The sequence below is a fragment of the Cygnus olor genome, assembly GCF_009769625.2.
Source record: "Cygnus olor isolate bCygOlo1 chromosome W unlocalized genomic scaffold, bCygOlo1.pri.v2 SUPER_W3, whole genome shotgun sequence".
Taxonomy (NCBI): Eukaryota; Metazoa; Chordata; class Aves; order Anseriformes; family Anatidae; genus Cygnus; species Cygnus olor.
Window position 1 is genome coordinate 989,853 of NW_024429074.1, and position 20,258 is coordinate 1,010,110.

Consider the following 20,258-nt stretch of genomic DNA (forward strand, 5'->3'; position numbering starts at 1 on the left):
TTTCGATTAATTTTCTGTCCTTTTTGTTATATACGGGCTTACCTTCAAGGGGGATCTGCCCATCTGGAATCAGGGCTCCCTCAGTTGCTACCTCACCTTTTGCTGCTTCTTTTGCCTCTCTGTCCGCCAGATCGTTTCCTTCCTCCAATTCTGAGCTCACCTTCTGGTGTGCCTTAATGTGCATGATTGCTACCTTTTCAGGCAGCTGAACTGCTTCCAATAATCGCATTATTTCTTTTGCATGTTTGATGTTTTTCCCTTGCGAGTTCAACAGTCCTCTTTCTCTCCAGATGGCTCCATGTGCATGTACAACCCCAAATGCATATCTTGAGTCTGTATAGATGTTTATTTTCTTTCCTTTTGCTACTTCTAAGGCACGGGTCAGAGCAATTATCTCGGCCTTTTGTGCAGAGGTATCTGTTGGCAAAGGTCCAGATTCTATTACCTCTTTGCAAGTGGTAACTGCATACCCAGCATGTCCTTTTCCACTGATGACGTAGCTGCTCCCATCAGTGAACCGGGTTTCCACATCATCAAAAGGAGTTTACAGCTGGAGTAGGTAACTTCGATGGTCTCCAGGCAGTCGTGGTGTACTGGCTCCCCTTTGGTTTCGGCTGAGGAAAGAAGCTGGGTTGACAATGTTAGCTACCACTATTTCTACATCATCTACCGTGATAGCTTGGTATTTCAGGAACCTTTGTGGAAAGCCAGTGACCACCTTTCACTTCCAGCACTGCGAACACTGTGTGAGACACTAGCACAGTTATTTTCTGGCCCAAGGTGAACTTGGGTGTAGTGGGTTTATGTGGCAAGGTTTTGGTAGCAGGGGGCCATAGGGGTGGCTTCTGTGAGAAGAATCTAGAAGCTGTCCCATGTTAGGTAAGGGCCCCACTGCTGACTAGAGCTGAGCCAATAAGCGATGTTGTTTGCGCCCCTGAGAGAGCATATTTGTCCTGGTTTCAGTTAGGACAGAGTTAATTTTCCTCCTAGTAGCTGGTAGGGTGCTATGTTTTGGATTAGGATGAGAAGAGCGCTGATAACATGCTGATGTTTTAATTGTTGCAGAGCAGTGCTTACACCAAGCCAAGGACTTTTCAGCTTCTCGCTCTGTCCTGCCAGCGGGCAGGCTAGGGGTGCAGCAGGAGCTGGGAGGGGACAGACCCAGGACAGCTGACCCAAACTGGCCAAAGGGGTATTCCATACCATCTGACGTCATGCTAAACAATATATAGGGGTGTCTAGCTGGGGTGGGGGGGGCCGGCTGCTCGGGGATAGGCTGGGCATCGGTCAGCGGGTGGTGAGCAATTGCACTGTGCATCACTTGTTTCGTACACATTATTATTAGTAATACTATTATCATTATTATTATTATTGTTATTATTATTTTCCTGTCTTAATAAATTGTCTTTATCTCAACTCACAGGCTTCACTTCCCAATTCTCTCCCCCATCCCAGAGAGGGAGGGGGGAGGGTGAGGGAACGGCTGTGTGTTGTTTAGCTGCCGGCCGGGTTAAACCACAACAATATTTAAGACAGGGGAAAAAAAAAACCACACTGCGCCACACAGCAGCTGGGAGAGTGAGAGGAGTGAGGAACAGCCTTGCAGGTGCCAAGGTCAGTGAAGAAGAAGGGGGAGAGGTGCTCCAGGCGCCGGAGCAGAAGTCCCCTGCGGCCTGTGGTGAGGACCATGGTGAAGCAGGCTGTCCCCCTGCACCCCATGGAGTACCACGGTGGAGCAGGGTTCCACCCTGCAGGCCGTGGAGGAGACCATGGTGGAGCAGGTGGACCTGCACATACGGAGACTGCGGCCTGTGGAAGACCCCTGCCGGAGCAGATTCCGGGCCGGACCTGTAGCCTGTGGAGAGGAGACCACGCAGGAGCAGGTGACCTGGCAGGAGCTGCTGCCCGTGGGGGATCCAGGTTGGAGCAGTTCACTCCTGAGGGATGGACCCTGTGGTACGGACCCATATCTGGAGCAGTTCTTGAAGAGCTGCTGCCTGTGGGCAGCCCACGCCGGATCAGTTCAGCAAGGACTGCATCCCCTGGGAGGGACCCCACAGCACAGGGGACAAGAGTGACTGAGAAGGAGCGGCAGAGAAGAAGCGCTGTAGACTGACCATAACCCCTGTTCCCCTGCGCTGCTCGGGGGGAGGAGGTGGAAGAGGGTGGATGGGGGGGAAGGTGCTTTTGGTTTCTTTCCTTTGTTTCTCGCTTCTCTAGCTTGTTAGTAATAGGCAATAAATCTTACTATCTCCCTATGCTGAGTCTGTTTTGCCTGTCACGATAATTACTGTGCGAACTCGTCCTTATCTCAACCCTTGAGCCCTTTTCATCGTATTTTCTCCCCGTTCCTCTTTCAGGAGGGGGAGTGAGAGAGCGGTTGTGGTGGAGCTCAGCTGCCCACCTGAGTAAAACCACCACGGCGTGCTTCCTGGATATTTAGCACCACTGCTGCAATGGCTCTGAGGCATCCCGGCCATCCCTTGGTGGCGGCATCCAGCTGCTTAGAAAAATAAGCAACTGCCCTTCGATATGGGCCCAGGTCCTGTGCTAGTATTCCCAGGGCAATCCCCTGTTTCTCATGGGAGAAGAGGAAGAATGGTTTATTCACATCTGGAAGTCACAGAGCTGGAGCTGACATGAGAGCCGCCTTTAGTTGGTCAAAGGCTCACGTGGCCTCCTTTGTCCATTGGAGGCCCCTGTTCCCATTTGCAATGAGCGCATACAGCAGTTTTACAAGCAATCCGTACTTATAGATCCACAATCTGCACCACCCCGTCTTTCCCAAAAAGGTTCACAGTTCTTTTATTGTCTCAGATTTCAGGGTTTGACATATCGCTTCTTTACGATCTTGCCCCAAGGTTCCTTTTCCGGCACTAACCTCATAACCCAGGTAGGTCCAGGTGTGTCCAGGCCACATGTGCTTCTTCTGTCTGGGTGGCTATTAGGAGGTCATCTACCTACTGCAACAGCCTTCCTTCTCCTGGTGGGGCTTCCCAGGTCTCCAAGTCCTTTGCAAGTTGTTCTCCCAACAAGGTGGGTGAGTTCTCAAAGCCCTGAGGCAACCTTGTCCATGTGAGCTGTGTTTTGTACCCACTCCACTCTTAAGGCTTTCCCACTCAAATGCAAAGATTTTCTGGCTGGCTTCATGGAGAGGGAGGCAAAAGAAGGCATCTTTCAGATCTAAAACGATAAACCAGGTTAGATCTGGTGTTAAGCACGTTAGTAAAGCATATGGGTTCGCCACCACACAGGGTAAAGGTCCTCAGTTATCTTGTTAACAGCTCGTAGATCCTGTATGACCCAGTATGATCCATCAGGTTTTTGAACGGGCAAAATAGGAGTGTTGCAGTCAGACTGGCACTCTTTTAATATTCCTAATTGCAGAGAATTTTCAATTATAGAGCTAATTCCTTTCCTATCTTCTCTTCTCAGGGGGTATTGTTTGATTCTGAGTGGCTGTCTCCCCTCCTTAAGTTTAATTTGTATTGGAGGAGCATTTTTGCCTTCCCTGGTACTTCAGTGGCCTATATTCCCAGAAATACCTGACTTAATATCTTCCTACCTGACTAATATCTTCATTAACCTCTTCCTTCGTTTTGGGGTTTGTTGATATCATTAGGCTTAGTACCTCCACATACCTCTGGTCATCTACCTCCAGAACAATCTCCCCGTTTTAAAATGATATGGTGCCTTGTAATTTTTCCAATAGGTCCCTTCCCAGGAGTGATTCCGGAGATTTGGGCATATATAAAAATTTTATGAATGCCCCACTGTTTCCCAAGTTTGTACTTTAAAGGTTTACAAAAGTATGCCATTTCTGATTGGCCAGTTGCTCCTTTTACTATGACATAATCATTTCCTACAGGTACTAGTGCTTTATTTAAAACTGAATATGTTGCCCCCGTATCCACCATAACTTCCACCTCTTTTCCCTCCTTCCCCAGCTTCATTTTTATAACCAGCGGATCTGCTGGGGTAGACTCCCCCGGTCTTCCTCAGTCATCTTTTGCACACGCAAACACCACCTCCCTTCCCCGGTTCCCTTTTCCATTTCTTTTCTGTTCCGGGCATTCGTTTTTCCAATGCCCAAATTTCTTACATAGGGCACATTGATCCTTGCCTAGCCGGGGCTGTTCCTGTCTAGGCCTCCTTTTTCCTTCTTCCCTAATAACTGCTATCAGCCTCTTCTGCATGTTTAATTGAGGAAGATAAAAGTCCTCTCTCCTTCCAAATAGCCCCATGTGCATGCACCACACCAAAGACATATTTCAAATCTGTCCAAATGTTTGCCAGCTCAAAAGCTCTTATCAAGGCGATGATTTCCACACCTTTTGGGCTGAGGTTTGTTACCGCATAGCCTGTGAGGCGAAATCCCTGGCGGACGAAGCTGCTGCCATCTATATACCAATCCTCTGCATCTTCTAGGGATGTATCCTTTAAGTCTGGTCAGCTGGAGCATACCGTGTCCACGGTCTTGATGCAAACATGACTAAGGAAAGAGGCTGGGTTCACAGAATTACTGCTAAAAAACTTTAGTAAGTCCATTATACCCATTCCTTTTCTTCTTCAGTAGCTATCATTTGCTTATTGCCACAGTGTCCACTTCTCCCAAAGGGGTCTTTCAAGCTTCAAGATCACAGGCTAGTTGTTTCCTGAATATGATGAGGCTATTCTTGAACCCCTGTGGTAACATAGTCCAAGTAAGCTGAGGTTTTCATCCTCTATTAGGATTTTCCCATTCAAAGGCAAAGAGTTTCTGGCTTTCAGTTGCCACGGGCAGGCAGAAAAAGGCATCCTTTCAATCTAGTACCGTGAACCAAACTGGTTTCTAATTTTGCCAAAAGGTTATTTCCATTCTTCCTTGTTCAAAAGAAATTTTTGCATCCGATTTTTCCAGCAAGTCCCTTCCGAAGAAGGACCTTGGAAAACTGGGTAAGTATAAAAATTGATGAATTCCAATCATTTTTCCCTATTTAAATTTCAAGCATTGCAAATAAAAACGCCTTTTCCTGTTTCCATGACAACTCTCTCGGACCCATCATGATCCTTCTGCCCCAGAGGGCTCACACCCGTGATTTAGAGATCTCAGCCTCGGGTTGAGGCAGAACTATTAACATTTCTACATCCTCCTTCCCTGCTCATTCAACTTCAAACAGCTCTGTCAAATACTACATGCCACACAACCTTTAACACCTTCAACAACCCTTTTAACACTTGCTTTATCTTTCTCCAGCCTGTACTTTTCTAATGCCAACACCAAAGGCTCAGTCAGGGGCCAACTTAATTCCATACCTTTTCCGTCCAGGATGCTGAAACAACGTATCAGTATACAACATTTCATCCTATTTTCCTTCTCTCCTCAAAAACAACATTAATTGCAAGACACTGTTATAGTCGATTGATCCATAAAGTGGCCATTTAGCTTATATAGTGGCCACCATTGAGTGCAATACTTAGTGAAAGTCCTCTTGCTTTCTGTGCCCCCAGTTCTAACAATATCCTTCCAATGTGCCAATATGCACCCAAGGAGGCTTTTTTTTTTTTTTTAGGACGTCTTTGGTTTGGATTTTACCCATTTCCTTGATTTCCCATTCCCTTTTATTTATTTATATTAGTTACTGTCCCTTGTTTCAATTTCCACGCAAACCTTTTTATTGCAGGTTTTTACTATCTTTCCCTAATCTTCTTCCCAAATGTCCCAATTCTCTGGGATTAAACTCTTCTTTCCACATACAAACTTCACTATTTCAGATTATTAATGAGCCCCGTTCCAATCATAAATCCACAGGACTTCGGAAAAACACCTGAAGCACTCAGCCTTCCGTCTTCTAGACAAACAATACCAACATTTTCACAAAATTTACATTTCAACAAGACCGAATTTCAAGCCGAATGCTAATTTTTCTCATGCACTTTGTTAGTAAGCCCCCACAAAACAAGGAATCACTCCTGTGTATCCGTCAAGATGGGGGTTTAAAAAGATATTGAGGCCTAAATAAATTCGCTCTCCCCTTTCTTACCAAATTCCCAGGGCTCAGGCCCGAACCACCAAAGAAGTGACTCTCCGTTCTACCGCTTTGATAATCAGTCAGCCCCCCTCCCCCGATACTTGGGAAACTGACCAAACACCACCTCAAATATACCGAAACTTCTTAACTGTTACTTAGATAATGCTCCCACCTTCCTCTTTGACACAGTCAAAACATTTAAGAACAAAATAGGATTACAAAATGCACCACCGGGGGTGGATTGTTAGGATATAGAGGTGGTAGGTTATCCAATGACTCCCATTCATCATCTTTTTCTTTTTCCTTTTTTTTTTCTTTTTTTTTTCTTCTTCTTCAAACTTCTCGTCTGCTTTTAGTGTAAATATTGAGGCTGGAAAAGGACATGAAGTCCTGATCCATAATCCTGCATAATCACTTTCCTCCTGGCTAAAAAGGTTCCTTTGAATTAACATGTATATTTAAGGCCTGGCAAACCCAGTCTTCAAAGGATCCGAAAACGGGCCAAAAGACATGTGGTCTTAAAGGCTCCTTCGGCCATTCTATCAAACAATACTGCACCATTTTTAATTTACTTTTTTCCTTTTCTGGGGCCCCTATCGTTCCAATTTCTAATCATTATCCCTAATGGACTTTCTGGTGGTATGTCTGGTAATTTGCTCCCTTTTCTCTGGTCCCAGGTCTTCGATGTTGTCTGACCCATCTAGGAATTTTACTGTGGCAATTCCTACAGCCCTTGGTTGCCTTAGTGAGAGTGTCTTGCAGGGGGTTTAGGACCTATCACCCACCCACGAATCCTATAGGAATCGCTTCGGTCCTTCACCGGCCAAGTCCCTCGCGGGAGATTGGAACCGCGGTTAGAAGACCTCCACAATCGCTTCGGAACTACGTTCCGTCTCAGTCACACTCTCACACACACACAGGCAACCGAATCCCACCCAACCGAACGGTATACGCCTTAAATACTTACGACTCCGTCGTCTTCGTTCGGATCTTCGCACGCAGAATTACGGGCAAAATATAGTGCTGCAGCCGGCAAAGGGAGCTCATAAAAAATCTAAATCTTTGCTTGCCCTTATTCAGGTTCAAGATGGCGTTAGTCCCGACCCGACTCGAAGAGGAGCCACCAAATGGTGGGGGCGCCCCTCCTAGATCAAGTCAGAATTCAGGAACCAAGACCATCCCGGACGAGCCCCCAATTGTTATAAATGACTGAGTCCCAAATAGGACGGCAATCAAAGTTTACAATTTATTAAACGAATAGAGGCAAGCAAACAGCGCTGGGTGCGCCGGGAGTCTCTGCTCCACCAGGACGCACACCCGTTACATAAGACGGCTGATTTTTATGCCCCTAGGCTAATACATATTTATTACTACTTCTGAAAGAGGCAGGGTTATTATAATTGGTTTCCCGAATCCGAAGTCCTCCAGGGGAGCCTGCTTATCAGTCTCTGGTAGTCTCTCGGGGGCCACTCGGACGGGGAGGCTCATGGTCTTCCTCCTTATCTGGTGGTCTCTTGGCCAGGTGTCAGAAGCTACTGCAGGTCCCATGCAGAGTCAGCAGTTTTTCTCTAAGGAAATCCCTTTGTTCTCTTATCACCTAAACCCAGGCCTCAATGTTAACCTTTCAAATCCCTTAGTGGCACAAATTACTGGACCATTCCTTACAGGTGGTGAGCAGGGGACAAGGTGGTTTGTGAGAAAGCATGTTTAGGTACTTAGCCGTCTAATTTAGCTGGATAAGGAACAATGTAATGCTTTCCTGTTGTTAAACATTGCCATCCCTATCGCTGGCACACAAATTATTCGTACTGGAGCAAACAATTTGTGAATAGCATATGCCAACACAAATGTGCCTGTACCAGCAGCCCTTTTAGATTGCAGCGATGATTCACTGAAGCCAAGTTTGAAGAGAACTGCAGTCATATGCACACCACTTGACACAGCCAGGTAGAAGATTCCTAGAGATACTAATGAAATTCCAACATGCAATGAAACCCCTACAGCACCACATTCTTTGAAAACTTTTTTCAGCTGCTGGGATTTATTGAGTTTGTGTTCACTGCTGAGATGTGTGGCTGCCTTTTCAGGGGATCCACCCACATCCTTGGCCGAGCTTCCGGCGGCGGCCCGCAGCGCCAGCAGAGGGGCCGGCGGGCTGAGGGGGAGCCGGCCCGGGTAGTGGGGGGGATGGCGGGGGGGGCAGCAGCGGCGGCGGCGGGCGGGGGCCCGCAGAGCGGCGGGCCCGGGCGCAGCAGCAGGCGGAACATGGCAGCGCCCGGTGCGGGCGGGCGGGCGCTTAAACCTGAGAAACGCAGCAGCCGGCGGCGGGACGGGTGGGCGGGTGCTCGGAGGTGACAGCGGGGGTGCAGGTGGCGCTGGACCCTGCGTTAGCATTGCATTTCGACTCTATACTTTGGAAACCATATCTCGGAAACTATTAACAATTACACCTATTGCCTTTTCGCGCTCCGCTTCCCGTTTCCCTGCCGCGGTCGTAAAGGTTGTCCCTCTGCATTATACTTCGAACGGCACTGGCTAGCCCAGTGCCATCCCGTGCCGCACCGTGGGCAAGCAGCGGGAGGGGCAGGGTTACCACGTCCTCGCTGTGGGCATTCAGCAGCAAAATGTCCCGTGGCTTCGCAGCGGAAACACCGTTTACCTCCGATTTGAAGCGCAGCAGCAAAAGCTCCGGCCAAAGCGGCAGTGTGATGTTCTATGGATCCGACTCGATTGCAAGCCTCTAGCATTTGTACCAGTGTAGTATTAGCAGGCAGGGCTTGGAGTATTTTCTTACAGTCTGTGTTTGCATTTTCCACTGCCAGTTTTAGTATAAGGGCCTCTTTGGCCTCGCGGTTGTCAATTTGTTTGTCCAAAGCGTCTCGCAATCTATCAATGAATTGCATATAAGGCTCGGTAATTTGTTGCTTAATGCTGGTAAATGATGGCTGGACTTTTCCAACTTCAGGCAACTTCAGCATAGCCTGGAGGGCCAGAGACGCGGACTGCCGCAAGATGGCATCGTTGAGCCTAGCCTGCAATCTCGGATCAAGTAACGGCTCAGTCCCCATCAACTGTGGGATCCCGGCTCCCAAGAGGGGGTCGCCAGGCTGCCGTTCTATGTTACCCAGGGCGGCTAATTCGCACCCTTCTTTCCATTTTTGCTCCCACAGTAATTTTTGTGTTGTCGTTAAAATCATCGCGGCTATCTGACGGCAATCGTACGGCACCAACAACTGACCAGTCATAACATTTTCTAACAATGACTGAGTAAATGGTGCATGTAATCCATATGTAGTCACAGTCTTTCTCAACTCTTTAATTAGGTCCCATTGGAAGGCATTATATTCATTTGGACCGTTGGGTCGCACCTGCACGGTGAAAGCCATTCCCACCGGGTCCCCGTCCTTTAGCGCTTCCCGGCGCACCAGCTCCCATCGTTCCCGCGGGTCGAAAGCTCGGGCCCCCAGGGAGGCATTATCGGGGGTAGGCAAGGCGGGAGCCGAGGGGGTCAGCGGGGAGGGGCTCTGTGGCAGCGGTCCGCAGCCCTCTTCCTTATCATCCCCCAGGTCTATCAAATTGCACTGCTCTGGTGACCTTGCAGGCTCTGATCTCGGTTCGGCTGCTGTTATTGCCTGGGCAGCGGCATTCTGTACTTCCTTTTCTGCCTGCCACAATCTTAAAGTCTCAGTCACCAGCTGCCACGCAGTCATCACCTCAGCAGCATTAGTATCCCCACTGGACGCTGCTTCCCATATTTTTTCCCCCGCTTGGTCCCAGGTTTTTACATCAAATACTGTAGAAGCCATTGAGGGGAACCCTTGTTTTCGCAAAAATTTCAATAATAGCTTTATCTTAAACAGATCATATTTTACTCCCCTGTCTATTAGGAGTTGCGTTAGTAGTTTCACTATAGCCTCTTCCTCTGCCGGAAGGCTAGCTCCCATGATTAATGCCCAGCTGCTCACCTGTCCTTCAGGTGATGTCCCAGGGTTGAAGCTGCAGTCCAGCTGCGAGCTTGACTCATTCAGCTGGGTTCCCTTCGGACGCTCGTGCAGTGCTGCTCCTATCACGTCGGGGTCACCATTTGAAGGGATGCAAGACACAGACTCGTGACGGCTATTGAACAGGAGACCTTTATTGCCCTTTTTCACTACTACATATACTTTCCCTGTAGCCCCACGTGCTGTCCACACACCCGAATCTGTCATAGAATTGGTTAGAGACCCTCAGACACACGCCTCGAGCCAGCCAGCAATTGGCCACTGCCCAAAGCTCATCTTTAACACTGTAGCCAATTTACTTTATCTCGACCTTGCTCAAGTTTTTGGTTCTACCATTGTTTTCCTCATTATCTCTAATTCAGGGACATGTGAAACAGCGCAAAGCCGCCTGCGAATTCCTTTCCCACAGTCCTGCAAAATGTGCTTCTTTTCCTCCCTAAGGTCAAACAGTTCATTAAGAATATCATCCTAGAACCTGCCCCGAGACAAAGTAGTTGTGGGTGGCAAGGTGTGTGGGAGGATATGGGCAGGTACCTGTCACGGTTGTCTCCTCCAATGGTTTTTCACTTCACCCCTGAACAAGTGTGAAATCCAAAAAAAATGGTAGAATGTTTGAAAGACATATGCCCTGACCCTGGCAATACCAGAGAACTCCACCAGCTTGCTGCACTCTGCTGGGGTCTGGCTCACGCCTATCAAATGGTAATTAACACTGCCCAGCACCCTCAAGGGGATGGGGACATCTTTGAATTTGATGACCAGATAACACACACTGTGACCATCCCAGAGGACCAACCATCCATGGTATCAGTCATCCCCATAGTCAAGACAAAACAATAGAAACAGAAGTCAGCTCGTTTAGTAAGGGAAAAAGCTCCTCCTAAGGAGGAGGGAGAAGAGGAAAAGGCAGGCACCTCTAAAGCAGCGTCATCACAACAACATCAGGGAGAAGAAATGGAAATCATAAATGAATCAGAAACCACCTGCTCCCTATCCTTGAGTGAGTTGTGAGAAATACGAAAGGATTATGGTCGACACCCAGGTGAGCACAGCCTCACCTGGCTGCTTTGATGCTGGGACACTGGGGCCAATAGCCAACAACTAGAAGGCAATGAAGCCAAGCAGCTGGGATCCCTCTCTAGAGAAAGGATCATTGACAGAGTAATTGGGAGAGAGGCACAGGTTCTCAGCCTCTGGAGGAGACTCCTGGCAGCTGTGAAAGACAGGTATCCCCATAAGGAAGATGTATATCAAGTAGGCAAGTGGACCACCATGGAGAAAGGTCTCCAGCAACTGAGGGAATTAGCTGTGCTGGAGATGGTTTATAGTGATTTGTTCTCTGGATACCCAGTACCCTGAGCTGGTGGAAGGGGATGGGGAACAGAATGTGGCCCTCATAATCCACATGGAAATGTTTGGCAACCTGCTACAGCACTTGGATGTACGCAAGTCGATGGGGCCAGATGGGATCCACCCGAGGGTACTGAGAGAACTGGCAGAAGAGCTGACCAAGCCACCATTTATCAGCAGTCCTGGCTATCAGGGGAGGTCCCAGTCGACTGGCGGCTAGCAAATGTGATGCCCATCTACAAGAAGGGCCGGAGGGTAGACCCAGGAAACTATAGGCCTGTTAGTTTGACTTCAGTGCCAGGGAAGCTCATGGAGCAGATTATCTTGAGTGTCATCACGCGGCACTTGCAGGGCAAGCAGGAGATCAGGCCCAGTCAGCATGGGTTTATGAAAGGTAGGTCCTGCTTGACGAACCTGATCTCCTTCTATGACCAAGTGACGCGCTTGGTGGATGAGGGGAAGGCTGTGGATGTGGTCTACCTTGACTTCAGTAAGGCTTTTGACACAGTTTCCCACAGCATTCTCCTCAAGAAACTGGCTGCTCATGGCTTGGACTGGCGTACGCTTTGTTGGGTTAAAAACTGGCTGGGTGGCCGGGCCCAAAGAGTCGTGGTGAATGGAGTCAAATCCAGTTGGAGGCCGGTCACTAGTGGAGTCCCCCAGGGCTTAGTATTAGGGCCGGTTCTCTTCAATATCTTTATCGATGACCTGGATGAGGGGATCGAGTGCACCCTCAGTAAGTTTGCAGACAACACCAAGTTAGGTGCGTGTGTTGATCTGCTTGAGGGTAGGAAGGCTCTGCAGGAAGATCTGGATAGGCTGGACCTGCCCGCCCCTTTGAATTACCATAATAATGGTGTAAAATTATGGAGCAGAAAACGATATATAAAATTTACAAAGCCCCTACGTGACCGTTATCGAAATAATGCTGGCTTAGATAAGGGAGCAGTGCCAAACTATTTTAATGTTGTCTGAAGCATCCGCTATGAAGACATATGTTTACAGATGTTAAAATTGATAGAAAATTATTTTAGGTGCATATTTCTGTTTAAACAAACAACACAACCAAGGAAACAGAGTAACTTTTTTTCTTTCCCCTCTCTCTCTGTGCTTCTGCACAGCCTTTGTTTTTTTTTTTTGTTTGTTTGTTTTTTCTCCCCTCTCCCTTTTCCCTTTAATTAAGTCATCCATATCTCCTCAACCCTTGAGCTCTTTGTGTCGTATTTTCTCCCCCCTTCTTCTTTGAGGAGGGGGAGTGAGAGAGCAGCCGTGGTGGAACTCGGCTGCCCACCCGAGTAAAACCACCACAGATGCTTATCTCACTTCAGCCAGTCAGTTTGCAAATTAATAGTACAAACAGCATCTTCGGTAACAGGTAAGTTTTAAACAGTTTATTCACAACAGCTTTCAAACCTCTCCCCCCCTCTATTTCTAGTTCAAGTTACTGTGCAGTTGTGATGCAGAGAGCACTGATCAGCTGCAGGGCATTAGTAAAAAAAAAAAGTCATGAGTCACATGGCTTTATTGGAAATAAATCATGCTAAAAACTGATCCTTAACAGGTACAAAAATTTAACAGATAAGGAAAGGAGAATAAAATGGATGCAATGAGACCAACAGGTGAATTGAAGATTGATGTGAAAGGTAATACAAAAAAGGCAATGAAGAATAGCAATGCAGCATTACAGATGGAATTACAGGACAAACAAGAGATACAATACATCCTGCTTCAATATTTCTTATCCATATACTTAGTTCAAATACTGTAACAGTAATAGAAGGCAAAAAGCACCAGACATCTGACTAAAGAAATACAAAAATACAGAACAAAATCAGGGCAAAATGAATGCTGATAACTAGGGAGAAGAGTAATCTCTCACTTACTCAGAAACAATGCATGGAAAAGTTGCTATCGCAACATATATAGACTATCATTATTCCAGCTCTATGGAAATTACTTGATTTTCCTGGTCTGTAATCTCTTCCAATACAGTACTGCCAACATTACCCTTAGAAATATGCAGGGAGACACCGCATATACTGAACAAAGCAGCCGATTCAGAGTAAAAAAGGAGGAGGAAGTTATTCCTAGCTGATTACATGGCTTTTTAATCATGGCTTTTCTACTGTAAGACAAAGCATCATTAAACCCTAAACAGTTCCAGTTTGGTGGGAGCAGTGTGCAGCTACAGCTTTTTTTCTTCCCAAAAGCCATGATTCCACTGTGGCAAGTCAGACTGCAGCATGCCCAAGCAGAACACAGCAGTTACTGAAGTGGCAAAGCCATCCTAGAAAACACTTCCACTCTGGAGAAAGTAATCACTACAGACTCTGTACAGGTACCATAGAAAGCATGCACCTCACTGGTAATGGCACAGAAGGGCACCAAGGACTTTAAGAAGTTGAAAGGTTTTCTTTCTATCACCTCTTAAGGTTACCAAACCAGAAACTCAACTATGGTTCAACCATACATAGTTTGGAGGTTTTGGTGGTAATGGGAAGGTGTCCCACTTCTGACATGGCAGCACACAGAGATTGTATAATGTGTATGATGCAAGGTTTGCATAGACAGTTTGTTCCCTCCCCCAGCTCAAAACACATTAAAGAGGAAGAAGTCACAGTTTGGAGTGTGCTACAGTTGTGAACAACATGAAATCAAGGAAAAAAACCACACATTTACAGAGGCTTTCCCTACTTTCCCCAGTAAGGGAAAAGTGGGGAGCAGAAAACATAAAACACAAGTCATGGCTATTTCACAAAGCTTCATTGTCTTAAATTAAGTTTATTACAGGCCCCAGTGAAAATATTAAAAATTCACCAATGCATACACTTCTGCACCGTTGTCCAGGTTGTTGTTCTAGAGTGGTTAAGTGCCTTTTTATTTAAAAAAGTTTTTTACATTATTGCTGTGTTTTACAACAAAATTAAAAACCATTTGTGGAATCTAACAACAAAAAGTCAGTTTCCCCAGAACAAGCCAGAAGCATAAAAGCATGTTCTGAAGGGGCCTTTTCTCTACCAGCTATTTAACAAGCAAGAAAAAAAAGTCTATCACTTCTGTTCCTAGTGTAGATGAGTTTACTCCATTTCTAGAAGACAAATCCTTTCAATAAATATCAGCGTAACTTCCGAGATGCTGAAGTTCCAGAGATACAACAAGCAGCTCTGTGCAATTTCTCCTGGAGTTCCAAGGCTGCCTCTTGTTTCAGTCCAGTGAGATGATGTCAGGAGCACTGCCTCCACTGCTGGTTATAACTCCTGTCTTGCTCCTGCTGGAGGAGCTAACGTGCATGCTGCTTTCGTGGTGACTGGTTGATGTGATGATGCTGCCAGACGTGCTGCTTGTTAAGGTTGAGGTGAGACTATCCAAAAACATAGGAGGACAGTACTGTTTGAAACAAACAATGAAGAATGAAGAGACTAACTGCACAAGGGAAATGTATGCTCTGAAGATACATCTTCCCTACAACAAGCGCAAAGCAGGTTATTAGCAGAACTTCATTAACACATGCACAGCAAGACCAGAGTTCTGCAAAACAGCAAGCAAGCAAGCAGAGGTGGTAGCACAAACCCTTCCTTCCTCTTCCTCCCTGTTATATCTCCTGTGAACAGGCTAGCTCAAGCATTTACTGGCACATTAGGAAACACTACCATGACCACAGCCCCCACCATTGCATCCAACTGGAAACCTGTAATGAATGGCATCCCCTAAGAGTCCATACTGGAACCAGTACTATTTAGTATCTTCATCCCACTGTCATTAATGGAGTGCACCCTCAGCAAATCACAGGTAACACCAAGCTCAAAGGTGCATTTGATGCACTAGAAAGATGGGATGCCATCCAGAGGTACCTTGACAGGCTTGAGGAGCAGACCAAGGTCCTGCACATGGGTCAGGGTGATCCCCAATATCAGTACGGACTAGGGGATGAATGGGTTGAGAGCAGCCCTGCTGAGAAGGACTTGGGAGTGCTGGTGAATTAATAGCTAGATACGAGCTAGCAGTGTACTTGCAGCCCGGAAAGCCAATCATATCCCAGGCTGCAACTCGAGGTGGCCAGCAGATCAAGGGAGGTGATTCTCTCCCTCAGCTCTGCTCTTACAAGGCCCCAGGTTGAATACTATCTTAGTTAGGGAGACAGCATTCCCCCCTTGAAGGCTGTAGTCCATCTGTGATACTTACTGTAACTAGATTCTTACATTCTTAACTGTGTAAAGTTTGTTTCCATGGAAGGAAAAGCACTAACTGGTTACTTTTGACCTACAAAATTTCCATAAACTCCATTGGCTTTGGATTATAAGTGAGGCATCAGTAATCACACTGAGGGACTTGTGAAAGTGTTAGGTAACGTGCCCAAACTAACGAAGATCCCATCATTAGAACTCAATCCACAACTAATATCAAAACCAACAGAAACAGCAGTGAAGTATGTTTACAAAAGTCAATCTGGCCTGCAGATACAGTGTGAATTAAGAGCATGAATGCATGGTTGTATTCATGGCAGCAGCATGCGTGCAAGTATCTGCTTCTGTAAGACAAAGATAAACTATCATTAGTTTCCTGTGCTTGAATTTATCATAGTGAAGTCAAACTGAATCCTCCCTTAACGCCTCTTTTCTTCTTACCACCTCTTGTTGGGCAAATGCGTTTTCCTGGTCTGTGGTTAGGTCTAAGCAAGTGGATTGCAAGCACAATATGGATGACAACATCCTGACAGTTACTTGATCAGTATGTCACAAAAAACAGGCTTAGAAGTTAAGCCCACAGCAGTTCAAAAACATACCTGTGAATCAACTGGGATTATTGAAAGAAAATCCAGACCTAGAAAGAAGAAGGATAATAAACTGATGCATCTTTCTTCTCTTCATAAAGAAGTTGTTTAAGGAACTTTGTTGTTGTTGTAGAACAGATTTTGCAATTGCTATACAGTTTCTAAATGAAGTATATCACTGTAACACCAACTCTTAATGACTTCAGGCAGCAGCAAAACATGTTTTCTAGTACAAGTGGCTCTTTTTAAGAATGAGAATGACAATGTATTATTATTCACTGGATATTGCAGGGTGGTTCAATGTGGTTGCTTAGATGGAGGTTGCCATTTGGAGCTGTTGGTTCATAATGCAAGTTTCACTGCATATTGTACCTGACTTGGCCAAACTGGGACATGAAGAGTGTCATCACATTAAAGATGCTGGAATGAAGTAAAGTCACAACATGCACAAGTCCAAAAACAAGCAGCAGGTCTCTTCCTCCACCCATGGGCAGCCAATAAGGAAACTTTTCTAATATCATCCCCGCTTTGTGTCTAGACAGATAAAAGGAATGAAGAGGAAACTACAAGTAGTTCAAGGTATATCCTCTACGAGCAGCGAGAACTAGTGTCCATCTTATACACCATTAGTGTATAAGCATTTAAGGCAAGATGTTTAAAAAATATGAAACCAATGAGAAATCACAGCCTTTTTTTTTTGTTTTGAAATCTTGGCCTTGTGTTCGCTATGTCAATGGAAAGAAATGGTAAGCTTCCTCCCTCCCTCCCCCTCCCATTACCCTCCAGGTCTGTTCTGGCCAGTGGCATCTCTCCTTTCCTCCATCAGAGAAAGTCACAGAAAAGTTTTGAAGGAGATTTAAGCCCAGCTGCTTTTATAGAATTCACAGCTTTTGGTCACGCATACTCTCGAACTTCAATTGATAGAGATGAACAAGATAAACAAAACAGTTCTAAGCTTCTGTTCTCTCAGCTTAGTCTCCTATCCAATTTGGAAATACAATGGATTTCTTACCAAGGGAGAAGTGGAGGGAGGGAGCAGTAAGGCAACAGAGAAACAAGGGGAAGGATATCCATCCCCTTGCCAAACTGGTACTGAAAAAAGAGGAAAAAACCCAGAGATGTTGCAGGGGAAAAATGGAGACAGGCAACAGAGTGGGTGAGGGAAGTACAGGAGGCCCATGTGACACCTCTTGTCACAAGTCACTGTTTCCTGGGCTCTGTGTTCACTACGGCCAAAGAGAACCCCCAGAGTCCCCCTACACAATTCTTTTCAAGGAGCCAGGATAGAAAACAATCAGTATCCCCACCTTTTGTCTGATATTTAGCAGCAGTGTTGAAGAATACATCATAGGCATTTAGGGCATGTCTAGGTAAAGAAAGTCAATAGAGGTCAGCTTACATATTGTAGCTCACCTTAACCTTTTTCATACAGTCTAGACAGAGCACCACTAGAATCAGCTAGCAGAAATCTCTACATTAAGGGCTGGGATGAGTCAGTGCCATTATATTTCTAGAACTTAAATAAGCAGCTACTCTCCCTCACATCTACCACACGTAACAATTGGACGTTTACATAAAGTCTAACTGAATACAGCAAGAAGTGTTTCTGGCTGTCGTTCCAGAGCGCCAGTGTCAGGGCATACCCCAGAAGCAAGGTTTTTCACATCACCGTTGAAGCATAGTTTCACACTGGGAAGACAGCTTGTACTAAACTTGTCTAGACATCACATCAGTGCAATGCTACATACAGTCTTGTCCCATTTAAAAAAACTTGATCTCCATTTCTTTTTTTTTTTACCCACCCCACAGATTTAATAAGGCTGTCAGAATGCACATGAAAAATAGCCACCACCTACCTGGCAAGTCCGAGGAAATACTAGATATTGGTGGGTGATGGAATGGCACTGAGTAGTCTGTTAACGAAGGAGGAATAGCAGCAGTATCAACTGTTGTCACGCTGGGCACTCTGACAGTAGATGGCTGATACATGAGAACCCTGTTTTAAACAGCATGGGATGTTACAAACAGCCTGGCCATTAGTTACAGAAGAGAAATTATGCACAGCTGTGCACTCATTCACACAGTCACTGTGTTACAACACAACTACAGTGTGGCTACTCACTACACAGTACTCCACTCTAATTTCCTCTTTCATAACAGTCTTCATAATAACATGATCGCATCTTGGCTCTCAACAGCAGCTGTGACATAAGAGCAAGTTGGTATTAAAACAAAGTACAGTGCTGGAGTCATTGACAACAGTCCATTTGGGATCAGAAGTGGCTCTCTGTATCTGCAGAGCACCCTGGGAGGGATGCACATGTAGTCTGAGCCAAGAGAAGGGCACTAAGTTTCTCCACATCACTGTTCCTCAGGGATAACCTGTCTTGCCAAGGATGCAACTGACATTATTCAACCCCTGGAGCACAGAATACCAACGCAAGAGTTAAGCATCAAACCCATCTTTGCTCGCAGCTGAACCCAAGCTAAGCTCAGCTCCCTAGGAACACGCAGCCAGTTAAAGTCTTTCTGCATTCCCACCTTCTGCCCGATTGTCCTGAGGCAGGATAGTAAAAAGGACCGTTGTGGTTTAACCCAGCCGGCAGCTAAACACCACACAGCTGTTCGCTCACCCTCCCCCCTCCCTCTCTGGGATGGGGGAGAGAAATGGGAAAGTGAAGCCTGTGAGTTGAGATAAAGACAGTTTATGTGCAGCTCCTGCTGCACCCCTAGCCTGCTCGCTGGCAGGACAGAGTGAGAAGCTGAAAAGTCCTTGGCAACAATTAAAACATCAGCATGTTATCAGCACTCTTCTCAGCCTAATCCAAAACATAGCACCCTACCAGCTACTAGGAGGAAAATTAACTCTGTCCTAACTGAAACCAGGACACCGATTCTTTGCAGCACCGTTGAAGACATCACAGGTAGTCAGCCACATGCATAAAGTGTTTCATAAACTTCCAGTTAGGTGAAAACACCAACAGTCCCACTCCCACATGTCCCATATCCCCCCTTCAGCCCACCAACCACAAGTTATCGCCTCACGTTTTCCTCCCCAGACTGCTCCACTGTGCATTTATACTACTGCTGATTTCAGAAGCTTGGATTTCAGACCCTCCTTTCTCAAGCCCCTCCTAAATCTCATTATATTCAGTTCCTACCAACAGGAGGCCACCCCACAGTTTTACCAAAATTAGCATTTCAGGCAACATTGTTTACAGGAGATGAGCTCTTCTCCAAAAGCTTAGGCTTTGATTTGAAGAATGAAACATGCTGTTTCCATACTCAAGCAGTAAGGAAAACAGTCACAGAAACAAGAAAACTCAGTCCTTCTATGGTTATGGCTGCAGGCTGACATCTTGGGCAAACACAGGAGCATGGAAGCAAGTCCTGGTGCCTTCTGAAACTTCATTAAAAGATGTATTTGTAGCTATTTTTCTTATAAAAATTAAGAAGAGTGTCTCTTGCCAAAGTACGCCTTCAGAGTACTCACAACAAGCAACAGCACTTCAGTATCACTGCTGAAAGTAGTTGACGATCAACTATTTGCTTACCGAAGAGCACATTCCTGTAGACTACAGACAGCACACCTGCTCACAACTTCAAGAAGTGACAGAACAGAAGGGTTTTGGTTTTATTACTACTACTATAATAAAAGAAGCCATTATGCTGAGAGACAGACACACACCTCATGCATGCAGCATGACTAACCAGAAAGCTGACACTTGAAATCACCTTGCAGAGCACTGACTGAATGCCCTTTTCTCCCTGTGCACCCTGCAGCTCTCCTGGACCCTACAGTTTAAGAGCAAGAACTTTATGGAAGCCACAGACCGTGACTGCAGTCAAGTTGCACAGACCGGGACAGAGGGGAGAAGGCACAACAGTGAAGAAGCTGCTCTCCTTGCCAGTCGTGGTGCTAAAGTTGGACACAACTACAAAGATGGAGTTGACAGGGGACTTGGGGAGCTGTTGGTTGTGCCAACCGAGGCACAGCAGTGACTGAAAACCAGGGCCAAGCACCATTCCAAGACATTCCAGATTTTAACATGGAGACTGAAGAAAAGCTTATTGCTTTGATTGAAAACAAAGCGCCTCCCTTCCAGGACTAACAGAATGGATGAA

At 46.1% G+C, this 20,258-nt stretch overlaps 1 protein-coding gene and 1 long non-coding RNA gene across 9 annotated transcripts in view; one reads left to right on the forward strand and one right to left on the reverse strand.

Annotated features, from left to right (window-relative positions):
• Window positions 1-7,526: 7,526 nt before the first annotated feature.
• LOC121062946 lies at window positions 7,527-18,590 on the forward strand. Its single transcript, XR_005815753.1, has 4 exons — window positions 7,527-7,678; window positions 10,507-10,508; window positions 12,484-12,501; window positions 18,580-18,590. It is a non-coding gene; the product is annotated as an uncharacterized LOC121062946 (long non-coding RNA).
• LOC121062934 (E3 SUMO-protein ligase PIAS2-like) overlaps window positions 14,222-20,258 on the reverse strand; it is a 45,609-nt gene continuing 39,572 nt past the window's right edge. Inside the window, exons 12-15 of one of the 8 annotated variants that reach the window (XR_005815744.1) lie at window positions 17,990-18,129; window positions 17,441-17,499; window positions 16,146-16,183; window positions 14,645-14,749 (exon numbers count right to left, since the gene is read on the reverse strand). Coding sequence is in view for 5 of the 8 variants with exons in the window: in XM_040543238.1 (XP_040399172.1) it covers window positions 14,567-14,749; window positions 16,146-16,183; window positions 17,990-18,129 (361 nt within the window). In the remaining 3 variants the exon portion in view is untranslated. The other 7 variants (XR_005815745.1, XR_005815743.1, XM_040543239.1 and 4 more) reach the window with 7 other exon arrangements.